The sequence below is a fragment of the Priapulus caudatus genome, unplaced genomic scaffold, assembly GCF_000485595.1.
Source record: "Priapulus caudatus unplaced genomic scaffold, Priapulus_caudatus-5.0.1 Scaffold310, whole genome shotgun sequence".
NCBI classification, from domain to species: Eukaryota; Metazoa; Priapulida; class Priapulimorpha; order Priapulimorphida; family Priapulidae; genus Priapulus; species Priapulus caudatus.
In genome coordinates, this window is record NW_014577371.1 from 127,891 (window position 1) to 149,092 (window position 21,202).

The 21,202-nt window shown below is 42.6% G+C and overlaps 2 protein-coding genes across 7 annotated transcripts in view; one reads left to right on the forward strand and one right to left on the reverse strand.

The window, feature by feature from the left end:
* Positions 1-5,762, forward strand: part of LOC106808875 (armadillo repeat-containing protein 1-like) — an 11,372-nt gene extending 5,610 nt beyond the window's left edge. For 2 of the 3 annotated variants that reach the window (XM_014811768.1, XM_014811771.1), the window contains exons 3-9: positions 1,743-1,817; positions 2,299-2,390; positions 2,634-2,729; positions 2,996-3,110; positions 3,438-3,554; positions 4,182-4,256; positions 4,513-5,762. In XM_014811768.1, the coding sequence (XP_014667254.1) occupies positions 1,743-1,817; positions 2,299-2,390; positions 2,634-2,729; positions 2,996-3,110; positions 3,438-3,554; positions 4,182-4,256; positions 4,513-4,695 (753 nt within the window). In that variant the 3' untranslated portion in view covers positions 4,696-5,762. Of the gene's footprint in view, positions 1-734; positions 846-1,742; positions 1,818-2,298; positions 2,391-2,633; positions 2,730-2,995; positions 3,111-3,437; positions 3,555-4,181; positions 4,257-4,512 lie in introns of those variants that run through there. The other variant, XM_014811769.1, reaches the window with a different exon arrangement.
* Positions 5,763-7,201: 1,439 nt separating this feature from the next.
* LOC106808880 (ADP-ribosylation factor GTPase-activating protein 1-like) overlaps positions 7,202-21,202 on the reverse strand; it is a 53,598-nt gene continuing 39,597 nt past the window's right edge. For 3 of the 4 annotated variants that reach the window (XM_014811785.1, XM_014811784.1, XM_014811787.1), the window contains 4 exons: positions 13,281-13,340; positions 11,728-11,885; positions 10,863-11,077; positions 7,202-9,327 (listed from right to left, as the gene is read on the reverse strand). In XM_014811785.1, coding sequence (XP_014667271.1) covers positions 9,026-9,327; positions 10,863-11,077; positions 11,728-11,885; positions 13,281-13,340 — 735 coding nt within the window. In that variant the 3' untranslated portion in view covers positions 7,202-9,025. The remainder of the gene's footprint in view (positions 9,328-10,862; positions 11,078-11,727; positions 11,886-13,280; positions 13,341-21,202) is intronic. The other variant, XM_014811786.1, reaches the window with a different exon arrangement.

Below are 21,202 nucleotides of genomic sequence, written 5' to 3' on the forward strand. Positions count from 1 at the left end.
CTCGGACGTTGGTGTGTGTAGGCCATCACACTCAGCGTCAACCCCCCTTAGTTAAAACTTAAGATCCGACCCTGGATAGGATTGATCATGATGTTTATTGACAATCAAATGTCAATGTCAATGACATGACAGTGTTCCGGAGTCCGCGGCTAGTACACGCATCAAGCAACGAGTTTGAGTTCGTTCGATGAAAACTCGGCAGTGTCGTCGCGTACTCAATGTTATGTGCGAGTATTTGAACTCAACCTTACTGCAATGGTTACAACATACGCTTACGGGGACTGGATATTTGTGAAATAAAGCGAGAAACAATGAGTTATCGAATATTAATAACTTGCAAATATACCTGTTTCAGGACAATCTGTTGGCGCCTGTTTAAAACTCCTGGCGCAGGTGGTCGCTGTGGAGCTTTCCTGTCTATCTTAGCCAGTTAGATTCATTTCCGCGTTCTCTAAACAACGTGCCAGCGATCGTTTTTGAGCGGACATTTGGACAACTTTCGTAAGTCTATTTATAATCTGAAACGATATTTATTTGGATATTTGTCTATTATTATCCGATATCATTGTTTTTACCTATTCACAAACTATGTCATTGTATTAGCTGTGGACGTGTATGAAGTAGATCTCCTCGCTATCCAGCTGACCACTTGTATCTTGGTATCTTGTATCTTGGGGGTTCCTCTCTTCAGACTTGTATTTCACAAGGCACGTACTCTCTCCTTGAACCACGGCGAACCTCAGACCACGATGAATGAGCAAAAGTTGAGCACAGCCACCGCTGGCTACTGTTACAACATATCGTCAGCTTGCAACCGATCCTGTCAGAGGGCTGCCCTAATCAAGGTGCTTGGACGTTGATTATTACTTAATAATATTAATAATACACATTTATGATTTAAATCATAATCTACGAATGTTCATCCATAAATATTGTCATTATTGAGTATATTTGGCTGCTGAAATTTGAAAAGTTTTAAAGATACACAAGTTCACAACCCTGACAACGAATATTTATATAAATTTCGAATTGATAAATAATTTTAAAAATGAACAATATTTTTTTTCACATATTACATAATGGACATCTGCAGCATAACATGCAGGTCTAAGTCATTAAGCTATAGCAGCTGCCATTCTTCAGTGTTACCTTCTTTGAGCTGTTTTAGCATATTGCTCAGGTGTGGTATATTATTATATGACGCAGGTGCTACCGCGTCCCGGAACCGGCTCGCTAGCCTCCAGGCTACACATGACCGGACGATCCACTCAACACAGTGATCGCGCGACTCGCGATACACGCCATGATTGCAGCACGGGACGCTCTGCTGATTGCCGAAAATATACAATAGATGCCCTGCGCCGTCTACCTCTTTCATCCGTCCTCTCTCGCTCTCTCTCTCTCTCTCTCTCACACACACATCCACACACACACACCGCTAGCGCGCTCTGCTTTTCTCTCTCTCTGCACGCATACACACACACACCATATACATTCCATCTCTCTCTCTCTCTCTCTCTCTCTCACACACACACACACACACACACACACACACACACACACTGCAATCAGCAGAGTGTCCCGTTGCCCAATCATGCGCGTACGTGTCGCAAGATCACTGTGTGAGATGGATGTCCGGACGCGTAGCCACGGCATATTTTATAAACCACAAAAGCAATCCAAACAATGGAATTTTCTTAATCCAACCATTTAATTGTATTTATGCTCCTATCATCATACAGGACTCGGCGTGTGTGGCTTTCCTTATCTACGTCTTGGATGACAAGTGCATTGAGGTTGTGAAGAACTCTTTACAGGTAAAAATGTACATATGCCATGCTCCACAGAGCTCTGAATCTAAAGAGAGTGCTAAATTCACACAAAATATTATTGTAGCGATGTGACATATAACATAACAGATAGATATAATCGTATCGGCTCAGAAGCCTGTTGTCAGGACACTTTTAAAGTTAGCCTCGCATTTTAAATTCTCAAGTGTCATACGATACTGATGAGATAAAAGCATTTTCAGAAACGCACAAGGTTTATCACTTAATTATTAATAACAACACAAATTTAATATCTATTATAAATAAACAATTTTAAGTTAGCAACTGCTTATATGGCATATGTGCTGAATTTTTCTAAGTTGATATCCGTGCCCACGTCATCTAATATTTATAACTATTTATTACACGATAGGCCGCTGGGTAAATAATTTTTTAATCTCGGTCCTTGATAGCATAGGATGAATATTTTAACATTTTGACTAATCCGTCTTTTCCGACAATATTTCAGACGCTATGGGCTCTATGTGAGAGTGCACATTACAGGCCAATGTTGAAAAATACATATGGATTCATACCAGCACTGGAAACAGTTGCTACCAAGTATGGATATTAATTTTTATGGTAGCAATATTAGTGATTTTTCCGAGTTGTGAAAAGAAAGAAAACTGGTATTGATTATAGTGCATTAACTAGTTAATCTACAGATCAAACAGATTTACTTTAGCTACTCGAAATACCTTTTCAATTTATTTGGAAGAGTCCTTAATGCTCACTACTCTGTTTTAGATGCAGGCAAGCAATGGCATCGATTAACACGTCAATTTTCGTGCGATTATGTTTCAGCACCGGATTTGATCATTACTGCCAGAAATTAGCCAGAGAGTTGCTCAGTCTCCTGAAGAAAGAGCTTCACTGCAGACCCAAGGATGCTGCAAACATGTGCGAAAACTACCTCTACAAGGATATGTTGTGCGGGAGGATTGTAACTTGGGGAAATATATCTTTCACACGTGCACATGCACATGCTCACTGTCATACGCACGCACCCACAAATGATCGTATATATATATATATATATACATGCACAAACATACACACATGGTTTCTCTTATATTATATTTCTCGCGAGTAGCACCACGATTTTCAGCACAGTTCATCTCTGTAAATATAAGTACCGGGCGAAATTACTCTGGAAATGTTTGCAGGAATCCAGCATCAGGGAGAGCGGGGCACAAGTCAAAGAGACAAAGTCACCAATTCCTGCTGGGCTCTGCCAGGTCGAAGACTGTAGTACTGCAGTTGAAAGGAATGGTCAGCCAGGTGAAAAATGCACTTCAACCTTAATCACTGTGAGGTGGAAACACTCGTGCCATCCCCAAAATCTAAATTCACAAACCTTCACAGTACGCCCTTCACGTTGTGCTATCGATTACAATCACGGCGTGGTAGAAATACCCGTGCCATCCCAAAAATCATAATTCACAAGCCTTCATGGTACAACTACCTTCACGTTGTGGCATTGACTACAATCACTGTGTGGTAGAAATACCTGTGCCATCCCCCAAAATCTAAATTCACAAGCCTTCGCGGTGTCGTGGCATCGACTACACTCGAATAACGATGCCGAGTGATGACGTTGTCTTACAGGACCACCGTAGGGTGTGTGAAGCCCAGCTGCTGAGAGTACGCGGTGTCATCAGCATCACGTTCGACCATACGAAGCTGCGCTGCATCGCGAGAGTCAGAGCCGACATCAAACCAGAGGTATCACGCGAAATTGCCCGATAATGACGAGTTATAGTTATAGCAGGTCCCCATAGAATAGGTTGGCATGTAGGTGGTTTACATTTGTATCATGGACAGCATCAGGGGTTTAATAATCATTCATGATAAATTTGTCGCGATGTCATAATATTTGTCATTAGTGCATGACGTGATAAATCGCTGCAATCTCATTGGATAACGCAGCAGGCACTATGAAGCGATAGTGCCTGCCTGAGCGGGCACTATCGCTTGCGCGACGCATTGTTATTATAACGCATTGTGTTTACGTCACGAATCTCCTGCGTCTGGGCGCCACGCAAGAGTAATTTCGAACGGCGGTTGTGTTTGTGTCGAACGTTTTGTTACATCGAATGCACCGGCAAATTAGGGAGTATAAAGAAGGTATATACGCATGAAAAGTAGATTGCATAGTCATGTGATGCACTAAAAACATTAATTATTAACCCCTGATTGCATGTTACAACTAAAACCGTAGGTAGCTTGTGTCAAATTACAGGACATCCGACTTGCAGGAAATAACCAAGGTGATGATGGCATTCAGTTGGTGAGAATCTTTGGTGTTAGTGATTAGTATGAGAGGAGAAACTAGTTACTGGTGATTTACAGGCGCTGGTGCAGGCTGTGGCCAAAACCAAGGTGATGAGTGCAGAGCAGGTGATCAAGAACGAACAAGGAGAGGAGGTAAGTGACTACCTCAGCACAAGCAGAGTGAGAAGCTCACCTTTCCATCAACCGAGCTAATAAAATTTACGCTTCACAACGCTGATATTAATCCATCTACCTCGTCTCGGCCATACATAGTGGGTGGTTAGTCGCTTCCTTTATGAAAGTTTCTACTGGAATTATTTTCCAGACGAAACTCACTGTCGTGTGCTTGTAAAACAGCAATCATCAAGAAGAGCAATATTTAAACTAATACGCTGCGCTCCTTCCACAGATACTGATATGTTTCGATAAGAGGTCTGACCAGAACAAGGAGAATACCCAACTGCCCCCCTACCTCCCAGAGGAAGACTCCCCCGTGAGAGCGAAAGCCGTAGCAAGGGCAGGGGACGATGGTCAGGGAGGAAGCTGGATGAGCGTGGCAGCAAACTTCATTTCAAAGTCATTCTATTGGTGAAGACTTCGCCAGTGATATCCTGTAAATATGGACGTGTGGTCAATGCACGAGTGAGCTCAACAACGAGCAGTAATTGCAGTTTTGACCATAGGTCGGTTTTTCGTAAAACATCTCTACTTGGATTTTCTTCTGATAATCGCTTGTTGGCTCATTCCTTACTATATAATATATTATTAATGTGATTCTATGTGTTTTATTTACGGGACCATCGCGTTTTGAGTTTCACTTACCTCGTTTTACCGTCGGAAAACATTCGTTTGTGTTTGTATCAGTTCAAAGCCTTACTCTTCACAACAGCTAGTTTTTAAGAGTATCATAAAATTGACAGACATGAATGTTCTTTAAATATAATTAATTACACTAGCAACTGTTGGAACTCGCATCTAGATAAATGCAAATTACGTACGACAGTGTACGGGTGCATGGTACTAATAAACCTCGCTTAAACTGCATCATAGATATATACAAACACATGTGTTTGTATATATCTATGACTACATATAAGAAGTTTTAGCTTTGCTTGAATAGCAAGTGTACATAGTATTAGCTCACTGTTAACCATCATTTGCATTACTTTACGTACAACCCATCTGTGTCACATTTAGGTGTAGCACAAGTCGACGGTAATGTTGTTGACAATGCGTGATGCTGAGGCATCTATAAGTTACAGTTGTCTCGGTTTTCCCTGGCAGTGAGAAAGAAACCTTTCATGATCATACACATCATGATGCTTCATGGAGCTCTCGCCGACAGAAAATGAACACATATCTAATATGCCTAACATTTCTCGTGGGTCTTGTGTGATAATTTTGAACACCGACTAGAAATACGGGGGAATTCGTATTTTTAGAAAGTGCATGCGATTGATATGTGAAATAACACGGTTGGTCACACAATAATTTGATATCGTTAATGCTTACATGTGTCCACAATCTATTTTAAACATTCGTTTGTAAGTGTGTCTAGTTTAGGAAGGTGGCGGTGGCTATAGGGACAGGATTATTAAGCACTGTATACCATTTCTTTAATTTGTAAATAAATTTGTTGGCAAGAAATTTTTCAATGTATACTGTTCTACTGCACTATCTATTGTAAATATCACGTAGTACACTATGATTATGAATGTCAATGCTGATGCATGATGCAAAGATAGGTTCTCAAAATACAATAACAGTTCATTTGCATTTTCATAATTATGGTTGACAACTATTGATTTTTTGGAGATAAATTACAACAAATATGACTATACTTGAAATGCAGTAAATAAGTACAGTGGTAGGCTAGCACCTTGAAATCCACTGATTCAGCATTCTTTAGATAACACCTTACCTCGACACTGATCATGTACAAGGTAGAGCAAACCTAGAGATATGTAAGCAAACTACTGAAGGCCTATACGAGTTCTGGACATGGAGGTTTGTAGGTCTTTCATGGTGACGCAACACAATGCTTGCAAAACACATTTTTGCATTTGTTTTTACATTGATTTAGAATGAAAACTACAATCAGACAGCAATCATTTCATTATGTCACTATGACCTCATGATGTCACGGTGACCTCGTCATGTCAGTGACCTCATTATGTCAACGTGACATCTCATCATGTCACTTTTGACTAAATGCAAACATTCGCAAAAAGGGGTACCGATGGTATGTGCCAAATCTTACACGACCAGTTTACTTTGCAGTTATACAGTATTTACGATTCTTCACTCACCGCTTACACCGGTGGCACTTTATAGTTTAACCACGCCAGCGAAACACAAATGGCATGCATTCGTGGGGGCTATCCGAGGATTGCTAGCGTATAATTACGTGAACTTTAGAGTGACGTTTGTGTTACGTCTCCATCGACAGACACATACTATGTGTGCCGGCGTCTACACGAGCGAGGTACCGAAAAATGCGCACGGCATGTAAGCCCAGAACCTGAAATGTCATCACAAATTTCTGCCCCAACGAACAGGATTATTCTAACAGTGCTATTACATTCCCGGATGTATAGCAGCTGGTCATAAAACGTTCCACCCTGTCATTAAAAACGAATAAATATGCAAAGCACCCTCGTACGTTAGGTGAGTAGGATGGATGAGTCAGTGATATCTCTTAGCACGCCATCAAAGCCTACTAGGTGCAAGACTCCAACGATTTTTGCTCTTGCACGTTGGTGTTTGCTTATGATGCAATAATACCACAAGTGTCATATTATAGATATTATCAAGAGTAGATAATAACACTGTTATTATCTACTCTTGATATTATTTATATATAAATATCGATTATATATAATATATATATATATTATATATATATATATATATATATATATATATATCATTATATACTATAATATATATTATATTATATATATATATCTATATTATACACTCCTGATATTACCATGTTGACTATAATTAGTACAACATTAATCTGTAATGATTCTCGTAACGATCAACATCCGCATAAAGGCCAAACCTCACGAACGTAGAAGATGTAAGGCTTTGAATTTTGAACGACCGATTGATTTACTTTTACTATGTGAATCCTGACATTTGCTGATGTTTCATTGGTTTGTTACAACAGCAAGCAAGGATGTCGTGACGTAGCACCTCAAACATCTCACTCATATTCGCAACACGAGAGCAATGAACTGCTACGGCTATAAGATCTTCTGATACATTCTATTATTACCTACTCGGAATGCACCGCTTCACACGCGAACTTGACGCAAGATAATTTCTAGCCATACAACCCCGAATCCACCCATATCTCGTCCATGGAATGAGCGTATTTCTTCAACGCGTGTTGCTCTCTTTCTCCTTATACATCAAGAGATATACCATGTATATCTCTATAGCAACGCTAACTGGGAACCCTGAAAATCTATTTACAAGTGTCATTTAATCATGTAACGACAGCACACAGCAGAACTATCACTTCCCTTTGGATGTAGTCACACCATGAGTATATTTGTATATTATTATATGTATTCTAATACATACAGTCATGGTAATACGCTTAGCAAAGGGCGGACTTAGAAGCATATGTTACGTTTACCTAATTATTGGGTCTGTTGCCTTCATTTAATTGAATTAAAGATCGTAAATATGATACTATGCAAATTATATTGGAAGACATACTTAAATATGCACAGCGTAAAACTGTTTTCACCTATTCAATAACACAAGTACGATTTGACTAAATGATAGAAAATACTTTATGTATGGGTTCATGCGAAACCTTTATCTTTAAAAAACCGAGTGTAACCTAACCGTTCATTAACTGTTATTATAGGAAACTGATGTATTACCCTGCCTATACTGGAGAGATGGCTACTTGTTTTTACCACACACAGCTCGTTTTTTGCCTTTTAACAATAAATCACGTTATCCATTTAATAGTTTACAAACGATAACAGCATTACTTCTAAGCATTTATCGACATTCACAATGATCACAACAAAAAATGTTGGCCTAATAACAAGATATCTGTGCCGATAAATTGGAAGTTTGCTTTTGAAGCGGCGGAACAAAGACAGCTAGTTATTTGTTGGTCGGTGCACACAATTTCAAAATTGATCAAATCGTCCCATTATGGCTTTTAGAGTAAACCAATCTGTGCAGTAACAACATCAGAAACGAAACATCAAAACCGAACGATGGCTAAATGTACTAACGTTTGATAATTTGATATTGTGTCACCTACAGCGCGGTGCAGTGTAGCATCACGATACAAACATTTTACCCTGTTTCGAGTTTTTTTCTCGCGGTATATAGCATTACCAGACTCAGCAGCCTGGCGACTCGACACGGACAACAATCTCATGCCACCTTCAGTCTCCACATCTACCGATGCTCAAGAAAAACTGTAATATCTTGACAGTGATATTGTCCCCACTCTCTAAGCAGTGAAGGAAAGGCTACTAGAATTTCCACTCTAGTCTGTCTCCAGCACTTCCACCTGGCTATCAAAAATCTATCTAACACGTATCTTCTTCGATCCGATCTCCCTCGCAGCCTAACCGGAATATGCTTCACAGACGTTTAACACTAGCGACTTCAACATTCTTTCGGTAACGTCGATTGGGTGGTGGAAGTTACATACGCCAGGGCACCAAAGCGTCGTGCGTAGAACCACCAGAGGCCAATAGTTAGTAACAGCGACACAATGTTTGAAGGAGCGTCCGCGCTAGGGACGTCGATCCCGGGAGCCATGATGATGATGAGTCAGCACATACGCGCGCAAGCGGCCATTGCTGCTCCGTGCTTCCTCCGACTCTGCGTCGATTGTCAAAGTGCGTAAGAGTCCCCCCCCCGGCGATCACGCAGCCCTACTCAGACTTGCCCTTCGCTCGACCGTTGCTAAGACTGTCCCACGCCTCGTCCTCCTCGTCCCACGCCCTCCACTCGTCGCGCCGCCCCCCCGCTGCTGCCGCCGGCTCCTTGGGACTGATCGGCACGTTGTCGAAGTCGATGAGGAGGTTCTCGCTCTCCTTCTCCTGCTTGTTCTTCTTCTTGTACTCGTTCTTCCGCAGGGCGGCGGACGCGGAGGAGGCTGCTTTCTGCGGTTTCTTTGAGGCGGTGCCGTGCGCGTTGTCATCGGTCCACTCGCTGTTCCAGTCATTGCCGTGGTCTGCGGGAATGAAGCGCGCGCGTGTTACATGGGTGCTTACAAATAAAGACACGCGTCTAAACAGAGGAATTGCTCCGACCTGTGATTGGAGGATAAAAATAGACCCCGCCCACTCCCGCCGCATACGCTATGCTATGACCGGTAGGAACGTGTACTAACTATCATGTGGAGCGAACGATTTGAGTTAAATTTCTATAAATTCTAGCTGTTGTAGACACACGTCTTAGCCTTAATCTCTGTGAATTTTGAGTCTATTGAAGCGCGATTAGTCTAATTAATTAGCAAATATGCACGCGCGGCTATGACCGTGAAACGAAACGTCACGAATTCTCTATTTTTATCCTCCAAAAATGGAAAAGTGGGCGGGGTCTTTTTTTATCCTCCAATCACAGGTCGGAGCAATTCCTCTGTTTAGACGCATGTCAAGTAAAGTGGGGACTGAAAAAAAATTGGGTCTTCTGATCAGATCGGGCGATTGAAATTCCCCCACTAAAGCTATGGATTCTGTGTAGTATGAAACCACATTTTGTGACATCTCCTGACGATGAGATAAAAACTAAGAAAATACTACAATATATGTAATTTGTAACATAAAAACTTGGATAAAACACTATTATACAAGAATATATAACAAACATACATTCAATACATACAAAAATTGTAAAAATAACAAAAAGACGGAAATCCGTCTACAGACCTTAACAGACCTTTACAGACGTTAACACCCATGGCGTTACGATCACGGGCAGGCGCGACACACGCCAACAATCGCAAATACGCGGTAAATCTCGAGATCGTTCGCGCTATACCCATGCCGCGATTCTCTCTGCAGCGTGGTTACTCCCCCGCCGCGCGCCGCGCTCGCGCCGCCCCCGCGCGCCGCGCCGGGCTCTACTCATATTCTCGTGATTGCGCCGTGCTCGTATTTCATACCTGACATTAGTATTATGATTACGATAGCCACTCTGATTGGCAATATGATCTCTTTAATATTAGCTGATACTCTTCGAAGTCAACCCCAATTGATCACCAATTCTTCTAAACCTTTTTGAAACCCGTCTGATTACCAATTCTTCGCCGCAATCTCCACTCTGCACACGGACATAAGCCACCATTGCATGGCACAGACCCTGCCCGGCTGCGCGGAGGACAGATAAAGCCGGTGATCCGCGTAACTTAAGCCGGGTTTACGCTATCAACTTTCTGTTGAAAAGTTGACGTGCTGATCAACTTTTCAACTAATCGACCAGAAAGTCAGCAGCGTAAACTTACGTGGGTAAACGTGAGCGGGTAAGTAAACGTAAAAGTTTGAGCCAGCAAGTTGATACCAGCTACTTGAGAGATTAGAACACGTTTTATTTTCTCAACTTTTAGTCAGCAAGTTGATCAAGTTTTTGCCACTCAGCCACTCAGATAATAGCAATCAGGAGGTGTGTCCCTCCACCCAGGGCGCGAGCGCAGCTTTGCTATCGGCGCCACTCGTCAACTTTTGCATAGTGTAAACCTAGCTTAACCACTCAGTAGTCACTCGTTACCTTTCCACTCGTCCTGCCCCCAGTCGTCGTGGTCCCACGAACTGTTCCGGCTGCCCTTGCTGCCGCACTGCGCGCGATCGGACGCCCAGCCCTCGCTCTGCTGCCGCTTGAACGGGTTCTCATCCTCCCAGCCTCCCCAGTTGGCATCCTCCTCCTCCCGCGACAGCTGCTTCTCGTGGAGCAGGGGCGTCTCGGAGAGATCCGGGTTCATATTCCTGCGACGAGGGAAGAGGGGAAAATTTCTACGACGGTCCAGTAACTCTCGTAAAAATACATCGCAACATCGCTTCGGAATGTGGATTCCTGAGACGTGTGTGAAAACGACCAAATAAACCTTCGAAAGGAGAAAATCACCAATAAAATCACACATGAGGGATTACGTAAAGGTAGAAGTCACTCCCACTAATGCATCTTAGAAGTCCAAGCTATATCTTACCTACTGAATCCCTCACCACAACCCTAACGACTCAAAGGTATTTTTTCACAGCAACTTATTTCCTTCTATAGGTGTGGAAACACCCTCTTTGAACGACCTTAAAGGGCCGGACACACCAGGCGATTGCATCGGGCGATTTAATCGCCTAGTGTGTCCACTCGACTCGCGCGATAGAATCGGGCGATTTTGTCGCCCGATGTAATCGCCCGATTTAATCGCCTAGTGTGTCCGGCCCTTAACGGCTCAGAGATATATTGTTACAGAAACTCATTTCCTTCTATAGAAGGTGTGGATACACCATCTTTGAACGACCCTAACAACTCAAAGGCATATTGTTACAGTAACTCATTTCGATCAACAGAAGGTTTGGAGACGCCATCTTAGCAGCTGCGTTTGACCCGCGCATCACGAACCAAGACTCTCTCACACCTCAGTCTCTCGCGTTCCTTGAGTGCAGCCGAGCTGTCGTTTCCCGTCAGCAGCGACGAATGCTCTCTTGGTGACGTGTCGACGGAATCGAGCGTCGTCTTCTTCTCGATGAGCGCGTCCTGAATGTTCGTAAAAGCTCTGACGCTCGTGTCTGTCACCTGCGAATGTCAAAATGTCAACCGTGTGTGACGACGACATACAGAGACACGATAATGGTTTCCTGCCTAACACCAGCAGTTGTGACAGTTGTGACAGTTGTGAAAGTTGTGACAGTTGAGGCAGTTGTGACAGTTGAGGCAGTTGTGACAGTTGATAGCAAAGATGATTACAGACGAGATAAACTGAGCAACGAAAAGGTACACGGAATAATATAATTATAGATACAATTTTGCATTAATTTTGAATTATTAAATAGCAAAATTACCAGATAAAATGAGCAATGAAAGGGTATACGAATACGTATACGTATAGTACGAATACGAATACGAATATACGAATATACGAATATATATACGAATATACGAATATATATACGAATAATATATATATGAATACGAATACGTATATGAATAGTACACGAAACAATATAATTATGAAAGTTAATTTTCACATTAGTTTTGAAATAAGAAATAGCAAAATGAACAGATAACCTGAGCAAAGAAAGGGTACACAGAACGATACAATAATGGAAACAATTTCCAGTTTGAAATAATAATTATCAAAATGCGCAGCAAGATGGTTACCAGGTGCCAGCCATGAATGTTTATGTATGAAATATCAGAGCACTGTCCAGAAATTGAGGAAAGAATAGCTGGGAGAACTTTACTAAACAATAACCTCCTCTAAACTCAAAAATTTAGTTTCAACTCGGATGGAGATGTACAGTGCCTAAAGGCCTATAAAATATTCAATTTGTATTTGTCTGCCCTAGATTCTACTGCACATGATTTGTGGTGTCTAGTCAGTGCAATATTTCAGTAGAATATCAACATTTCAAACACTAAACCTACACTTTCACAATAACTCATTAGGGAAATGCTTCCAACTGTAAAATTGCATTATCGGGTCGATGGATGGTTTTGGAGTGCACAGGCCGTAATAAACGTGAAGTAACTACTGTGTGGCCCTCATGGAATATCACGGGAAATTTGTGCAGCACTGATGATAACTGCATATTTAAAAAAAACTTGTAGTTATTCCAACATTTTACGTGTCTGGTTTATTAGTTTTTGCACCATGTATTAGTATTTTGAGTATCTTTTATTATAACCATTACCCACTTTTATAATTATATTTAATGATAAAACATTAATCTTGCTACATAATTAAGTCAAAAGTCAAACAAATTAAAATATTTAATATATAACATATTATCAGGAGTCTCATAATATAGATATATATATAATATAGTCTATATGAAATGTCTATATATATACCAAAATTTGAATATAAACATATCGTAATAAATATTAAATATGATCTATTTTATGTCTGTCTATGATCTGTCTTTCCCTGTGTCTGCAGCTAAAGCAGTAGTGACAGTTAGTTCTCACCTTCCCTGCAATGTTGGATGCAGTGGAGGATAAATCTGTCATGAGACTGCCATCCTTCATCTATCGACAAAAATGAAAAAAGGAATTTAAACGAACACAAATATTACAAAACTGATCACGAATTCCAAATAAAGGAACGCAATTCACACTTACAGTACTTTTGCGAAAATAATCGAGGTCATTCAGTGATAGCTTATATGATGAACTAAAATGGGAATAAACCGATTTGTCGTCACGAAGCAGTTCCGATATATTTTATCGCTTCTAACGAATTCTAACAATTTGCTCGATAGTTTCACTCTGAAAAATTTCCCACCTGTTTTATTCGATTAAGTTAGTCACCATCGTGTATTTTATGTGCCTTGATTTCATTGAACTAGCTCTCAGGCAAAATGCATATGCCAACAGCAGGACCACTAACAGCCAACTGCTCTGAAATCCCGAGGAATGAACTCTGTGATCTATATTAGTTACTTAACCTAAATCGTTTTCAGCTACAACAGAGGGAAGTACAATTGACTAGGAATCTCAATGACGAATAGCTAACAGAAGCCTTCGTTTGTGCAAAAATATACATTCCTAGCAATAGCATACATCTCTAGTAAGATACATCAGAGATGACATGAGAGATATTATCAAGAGTACGTAATAGAGATTCTCTATTGTGTACTCTTGATATTATCCTAGATCATTCATGCAATGTAATATTGCTTTCGGTATTTTTCTGAACACGTGAGGTTATGTATGTACAGGACAATTCATTCACAAAGCTTTACAATTCCGTGGACAGCTCACTCGCGGCTTCACAGTCTACTACCTTAAGCCCGGCGCACACGTGAGTTATTTTACTCAAGTAAAATGACGCATGAGTCATTTTACTCCCGTGTGCGGCGGATTTTCGTTGAGTAATTTGACTCATGTGTCATTTTACTTGAGTAAAATAACTCACATGTGCGCCGGGCATTATGTTTCACATCATTCACGTGTTAACTTTACACACAACCATGGAAATATATTGAGATACTAAGTCTAACTAGTATGATATCTATACACACAACACGTCCGCATACGAATAAAATTCAGTTCACGAGAATCACCGGCGATGACATTGATCTAACGTCACACACGCCGGAGTCACGTTCTCTAATGACCTTCATTTCTAATAATCAATTAACGAGAATCACCGGCGATGACATTGTTATAACGTCACACACGCTCAAGTCACCTACACTAATGACTTTCATTTATAATAATCAATTCACGAGAATCACCGGCGATGACATTGATCTAACGTCACACACGCCCGGGGTGACCTTCACTAACGACCTTCACTTCGTCTGCGTATTGCGGTGATGCATCGGCCATTACTGTACGGTTTACCTTGACGAACCGTTACGGAATTCTATACTGTAACGAGCGTTTCGCTAATCCTCCAATTAATTTAAGTAAAGCGTTAGCGGACAGACGAGGGAGTGCACATGCAGGAGCGCGCCATTGTATCGCCACCGTACGCCGCTGAACAATGGCGGAGCGGGACTGATACGGAAATAACGAAATAATCCGTCAACCACATCTCCGACTGCCGTGTAAAATACCGGAGTTTATTTTTTATTTTTTCCTATGTCATGCATTGCGTAATTAAGGTATCACCTAGCGATGCAGGACGACAGAGTTTCATGTGAACTCTCTCCCTCTCTCAAAAAGACCCCCTCCCCCCAAATGGGGGTGGTTAACTTGTAAGGAGTAAAAGTATCTTGCTCACGATCACAACATGAACACATGTTAAAGTGTAAATACAAGTGTAATCAAATACTCAAGTAATTCCTATATAAGTAAGTAAGTGTAAATTAGTAAATATGTCGTAAATATGCGTGTTACTGTAGTATATATATATATCTGTATTTATATATATATATATATATATATATATAACGCAGTAAATGCGTGTACTCTAGTAATCTGCACGACTGGAGCATACATATGAGGTCACAGTATAGTCCCACTGCGGGCTACCCTGCATAACGAAACGCAGAGAAGCTGTCATCCAGAAGAAAAGACAGCAGACGAGAGAATCAGCCAGTGTGCGCTTGTATGTAGTCATGACTGGTTGCTGCTAGCGTGCGTGCCCGCCCCCGTGTGTTCCCTCGCACGCATACATAACCCGCCCACTCGCCCACGAAGTGTTAACAACGCAACAGCGCGTCGAGGGGGATGCTACCCGCTTATTTGGCTCGAGGTAAACCCGCCACCGCGTAATCTCGCCATTAAACACTAGCCAAGTACACGTGGGAAATACATTTGAAATTCATTTAGAACATGAAAAAAAAACCGCTCACGAAAGAAACGCGTGGATTAAATTTAATTAAATTTAATCCCCCACGAGACAGTAAATACAAGATGCACGCCATCACTGTGGCGAATAACGACAGCCAACATGGCTACTGCTTTTCGTCGTAAACAAACCTTCTAGAAAACGATTAGGATTTTTTTTGGTTTTTATTAAAGTCGTATAATATAACGTCGTGGAACGGGGGACGGGGGAATTACCGCAAAATTTCATAGCATTAATTTTACATGCCTCGTTGCGATGCGTAACCGACACGCAGTCACGCACACTTGGTCGCACACACGCACGCACGCAGGCACGCACGCACGCTTGGTCGCACACACGCACGCACACAGGCACGCACGCACGCACGCACGCATGCACGCACGCACGCACACACATACGCGCACGCACGGTCGCATGTAACATTTTCTCGCTAAAATGATGCAGCCTATCCTTACAAATTGCTTTTGCGCGCTAGTGTGCGTGTGCGTGTGCGTGCGTGCGTGTATAATACGCGCAATAACTCTGAATCCCACCTCTGAACTTTCTGGTTTCTTCAATCTCAATACAATACGCGTTTTCCTTGCGTTTTTATAGTTTAGCAATCTTCTTCTTCGTATGGCGTTTTTCGTATATCTCCGAAGATAACCGGCCGACCTTTTTTCTCGTGTCTTTCATCGTGTTCTGCTTGTTCAGGTTGCTGTGTGCGTTGGTGAGCGTTGGTGTCATGTGTCATGGTTAGCTAGCACACGCACACGCACACGCACACGCACACGCACACGAACACGCACACGCACACGCACACGCACACACACACACACACAAACAGTGAAATTCAAAGCTCTATGTCGATTGTGCGTCCTCCCTCTCTCGCACTTTTAGAATACACGATAACGCATTTACCACCCACCGTGTGCGTCTGTGTGGACACAGCAGGCGTAGAGGCGGGTCTTTAGAAAATGACGTTAGAGTAGGATTTCATTCTATAACGACCAACAATTTTCCAAAACATCCACAAAACGTTAAAAATCGGTTTCTTTCTAGATGATACGCTACGCCACCACCTGCCTGCCTGTTTAATTTGTCTCTGTGGTTGTGCTCCCCCATGCACCCACGCCGTGTAACTTCACTATCCCCCTGCCCCGCTTTCCACGATTTCCAGGCGTCTTTGAGCGCGTAATTAATTATAATGAATGTACTGATGTAATTAATTATGTTAACAAACCACCATTGTGAACGTACCACCTGATTGATTAGCATTATACGTCAGCAATGACGTCACGTAAACTTTGTTACTATCGACCGTGGATGGAGACCATTGCTACTAATTATTACACATGTATGAAACTTGAACGTGAGGACGCCGATTATACTGTAGCAGATCTGCTGTGCACAATACATAAATGAAATAAAATCTAATAAACTATAATATTATATATGACGATATAAAATACAATATATAACGTACAATAAGATAATAAATCAGGGCGTCAAGTGACAAGTGACGCTCAAAAAATAGGAAAATAGGAATTTCAAATGTGAAAAAAATAGGAAGAAAATAGGAATTTTGGTGAGAAAATATATGTTAAATAGGAATATTTTTTGCGTTAGATGGCCTCCCAACACCCCTACAGCCATCCCTATCCACCACAGATTGGTTATACATATTTGGAGTTATATCACATGCGAACAATATTTTGAGGTTTTAATGAGAAATTCATGTTAAAATTGATAAGCAATTTAATTTTAATTTAAAGTACATAGGTAGTTGCATATGCATGTACTCCCTTTAATTATGTTTACAAATTTATGACGTACATGTATAACATACCACATCCAACTGAGAAACAACTTTACTGAAATAAAATCTGTGATATAGTAGAGTATATTACATTAATTTAAAGTATGGGGTGGGGTCTGGGGGTCATCCCCCAGGACATTTTTGAAAATTGGGACACCTGAAATGTAAAGGATACATACAATTCTGGGTTCAGAAAAATGAAAAGCCCTCAAAAATAGGAAAAAATAGGAATTTGTCCAGAAAATAGGAATTGCCCAGAAAATAGGAAAAAATAGGAACTTGACGCCCTGTAATATAAAACGTGCATGTACATATAATGACATGAGTAAATAATGATGTCTGTTATTATTCACCCACTGATGATGACAATTGACTGATTGTTATTGTTATTGTTATTGTTATTGTTATTGACTGATTAACCCTGACAATAATAACAGCAATGTAATGATAATTACAATAGCATAAGTATACTAGCATGGTACGTACGCGGCATACACATACATACACATACACATAATACATAATATACATGTACATGTACATATTACATAATATATATATTATAATAACAATAACTGCCATGCAATGTTAACAGAGCATAAGTATACTAGCATGGTACGTACGCGGCATACACATACATACACATACACATAATACATGATAATATACATATACATGTACATGTACATAATACATAATAAACATATACATGTACATAATACATACAAATATACATATTATAATAATAATAACTGCCATGTAACAGAGCATAATAATGGCATGGCACTTGAAACTTCTCAATAAAAAAAAAATCATAAAATGGTAATTAAACACGAAATGTATTTACTACCAAAGTCTTGATGTTTCTCTACTCTATTTCGTCTATAATCACCTTGTAAATGCCGGTCTGGGCGGCGATTGGTACTGTAGGCCAATCTGGCGTGGTGCACAGGATAGGCGGATAAAGTGGAAAGTAAAGGATCGTAAGTAAAGTGCACGTAATGGCATGTGATAGTGACGATAATAAGACACAAGATATAAATAATGTAGCAAGTAAGATGTAATATCAAATTATAGTATACAATATAATATAGATGACATGAGTAAATAATGATCGTCTGTTATTATTCCCCGGCACTGATGATGACAATTGACTGATGTTATTGCTTATTGTTATGTTAATTCGGGGGTTGAGCCGGTGGACGTGTAGAGGCTGAGCTCTGGCACAAGTAATGAACGAGGCAATGTAATGATACATTACGCATAGCGGGATGATGGGAGGGGTATTACCTAGTCATGGCGTACGTAGCGGCGTGGTGGGGTGGTGTGTGTGTGGGGGTGGGGCCAGGGTAGCAGCAGTTGACACGCAGCACAGGCGTGGTGTACACAGTAAACATACAATACCATGTACATGTACAGTAATACAGTACTAGAAGGTAGTACATATTGATTAATAACAAGTAAACGGTGGGCCATGGCAATGTTAACCAGAGCATAAAGTATGAGTCGTAGGGCAGTGGTACCGGTGACTGGCGGGTGGGGTGTGGGGGGCTGACGCCGCATACAGCATACACTAACACATACCACATAATGAGGCATGATAATATACATATACATGTACATTGTACATAAAATAATAATATACATATACACTGTAATTCAATACATACATAATATACATTATGTTGATAATATTACAATGATGGACTGGCCATGTAACGATAGGCATAGGGATAATGGGGCATTGGCAGCGGTGGAGGGACGTCTGCGAATGAAAAAAGGAAAGAAGCCATGAATGGTAAAGGGTGAGGAACGGACGGAAAATGTATTTGAGCTGGGGGGGGGTACGAAAGTTCTTGATGTTTCGTCTACTCATGTTCGTCTATACTCAACCTTTGTATGAATGCCGGTCAAATGCTACATGCTGCGAACACGAGGCAAGTACACTTGATCCGCAGCGCTAGGCTGCTGCCACACTGACACATTAAATACTATATTAGTTATAGTAGTTCTTGTGTGTCAGTGTGCAGCAGCTAGCGTGGCGGTCGGCCCAGCGTGTGACAGTGTGTTGGCAAGGATGACATTTGGACGGCCAATTTAGCAGCAAATTGTGGCAATAGAATACGGTGAAAGAAGTAGAGAAACATTAAGTACTTTGGGTAGTAAATAGATTCGTATGGTATTTAGCATTATCTTTTAATTGAAAACGCTCCAAGTGGCCTGTGTCCAGCCAAGGTGCGTAAGCGGCATATAACGAGCATATCGACTGCTAGTAAGCTACATCCCCTACAGTGTGTGCCATGTACGTGTACAGACGGAAGCAGCCCCTTAGCAAACGCTGAGCCGGCGGAAGCTCTTACTAGAAACTCGCAGTCCGTCTGCACAGCGATCAATCGATCATCATCGATCAAACAGACGAAGCAGTGCAGCAGCAGCACCACCAGTCACCGACGCCGCACCGGCACCCGACGGCCCCTAGCAGCGCAGGCAGCAGCGAGCGAGCAGCAGCAGGCCAACGGAGCGCCACCGGCAGGCAGCCGACGCGGAAGCGCCGACCCCCACCACCGCGACATCCGCGACCGGCGCGACGCCAGCCCGCGCCCACCGCCCTGCCCACCGCGGACACGCGGGTAGGCGAGCCCTGCCCAACAGCAAGCCGGAAGCAACAGCAACAGCAGACAGCAACAGCAACAGCAGCCACGCGAGAGGAGGAGAGACGAGGCAGGAGGAGGTAGGAGGAGAAAAGGGTAAGAGGAGAGGAGGAGAAGGAGGAGGAGGAGGCAGGCAGCGAGGAGGCAGAGAGGTGAGGCAGAGGAGGCAGGAGGAGGCAAGAGGGGAGAGGGAGCGAGAAGGAGGAGGAGGGTAGGCGGGAGAGGAGGGGAGAAAGTAAGGAGATAAGACGGGGGGCGCAGGTTAAGACAGCTGTGTGGGTTGCAGGGAGATCGATATAGGCCCGTCGCTCGTCACGACCCGAAGCCTAGCGTGAGCAACGGCCCACAACTGGAGCGAAGCTCAAGAGCTCCGAAAGCGCCAGCTGTACACCGTCTGCAGCACCGGCCGCGGCCGTGGCCGTGCGGGCGTGTGCGCGCAGGAAGATGCTGCGCAGATGTAGAGGAGCGCGCCACACGACACTGCGCACGCGCTGGCACACGGACCGCACCACGACACGGCACGCACGCACAGCACCACACGCATTACGCGCGCACCAACACACACCACGCACATGTCCACACCACACGGCACACGGCTCACAGCCACGCACTTACGCGCGCATCAAACACCATCACACGCACGCACGGCACGCCACGCACGCACGGCACGCACGCACTGCGCGGGCTCCCCACACACAACACACACCCAGCACACACATCACACACACAGCCAGCCACCAGCACGATGACATGGCTAGCGTGGTCGCACACACGCGCGCATAACTGTGCTTTAGTTATACTTGCTACTCGATGTTTTTACGCCGCCGACACTTAGCCAATCAAGGCGAATCGAAGGCGTGATATGCACTAGCCGACCGTCTCATCAATTTGTCTATAATCCCGTGGACTGGGTGGTGGTATCAGTAGCGAGACTTGGGGGTGGCGTGCGCAACGAAGTGATAAGGGGGAGGGGGAAGAGTTGGTGAGTGGCGTGGAGAGGAGGGAAGGAGGGGAGGGGTTGTGGTGTGGCGTGGAGAAGAGGGAAGGAGAGGAAGGAGGGAAGGAGGGGAGGGGCTGCCACGAGGAGTGGAGGAGATACGAAGAGTGGAGGTGAAGGGTTGAGATGGGTGATGGGGGGAGG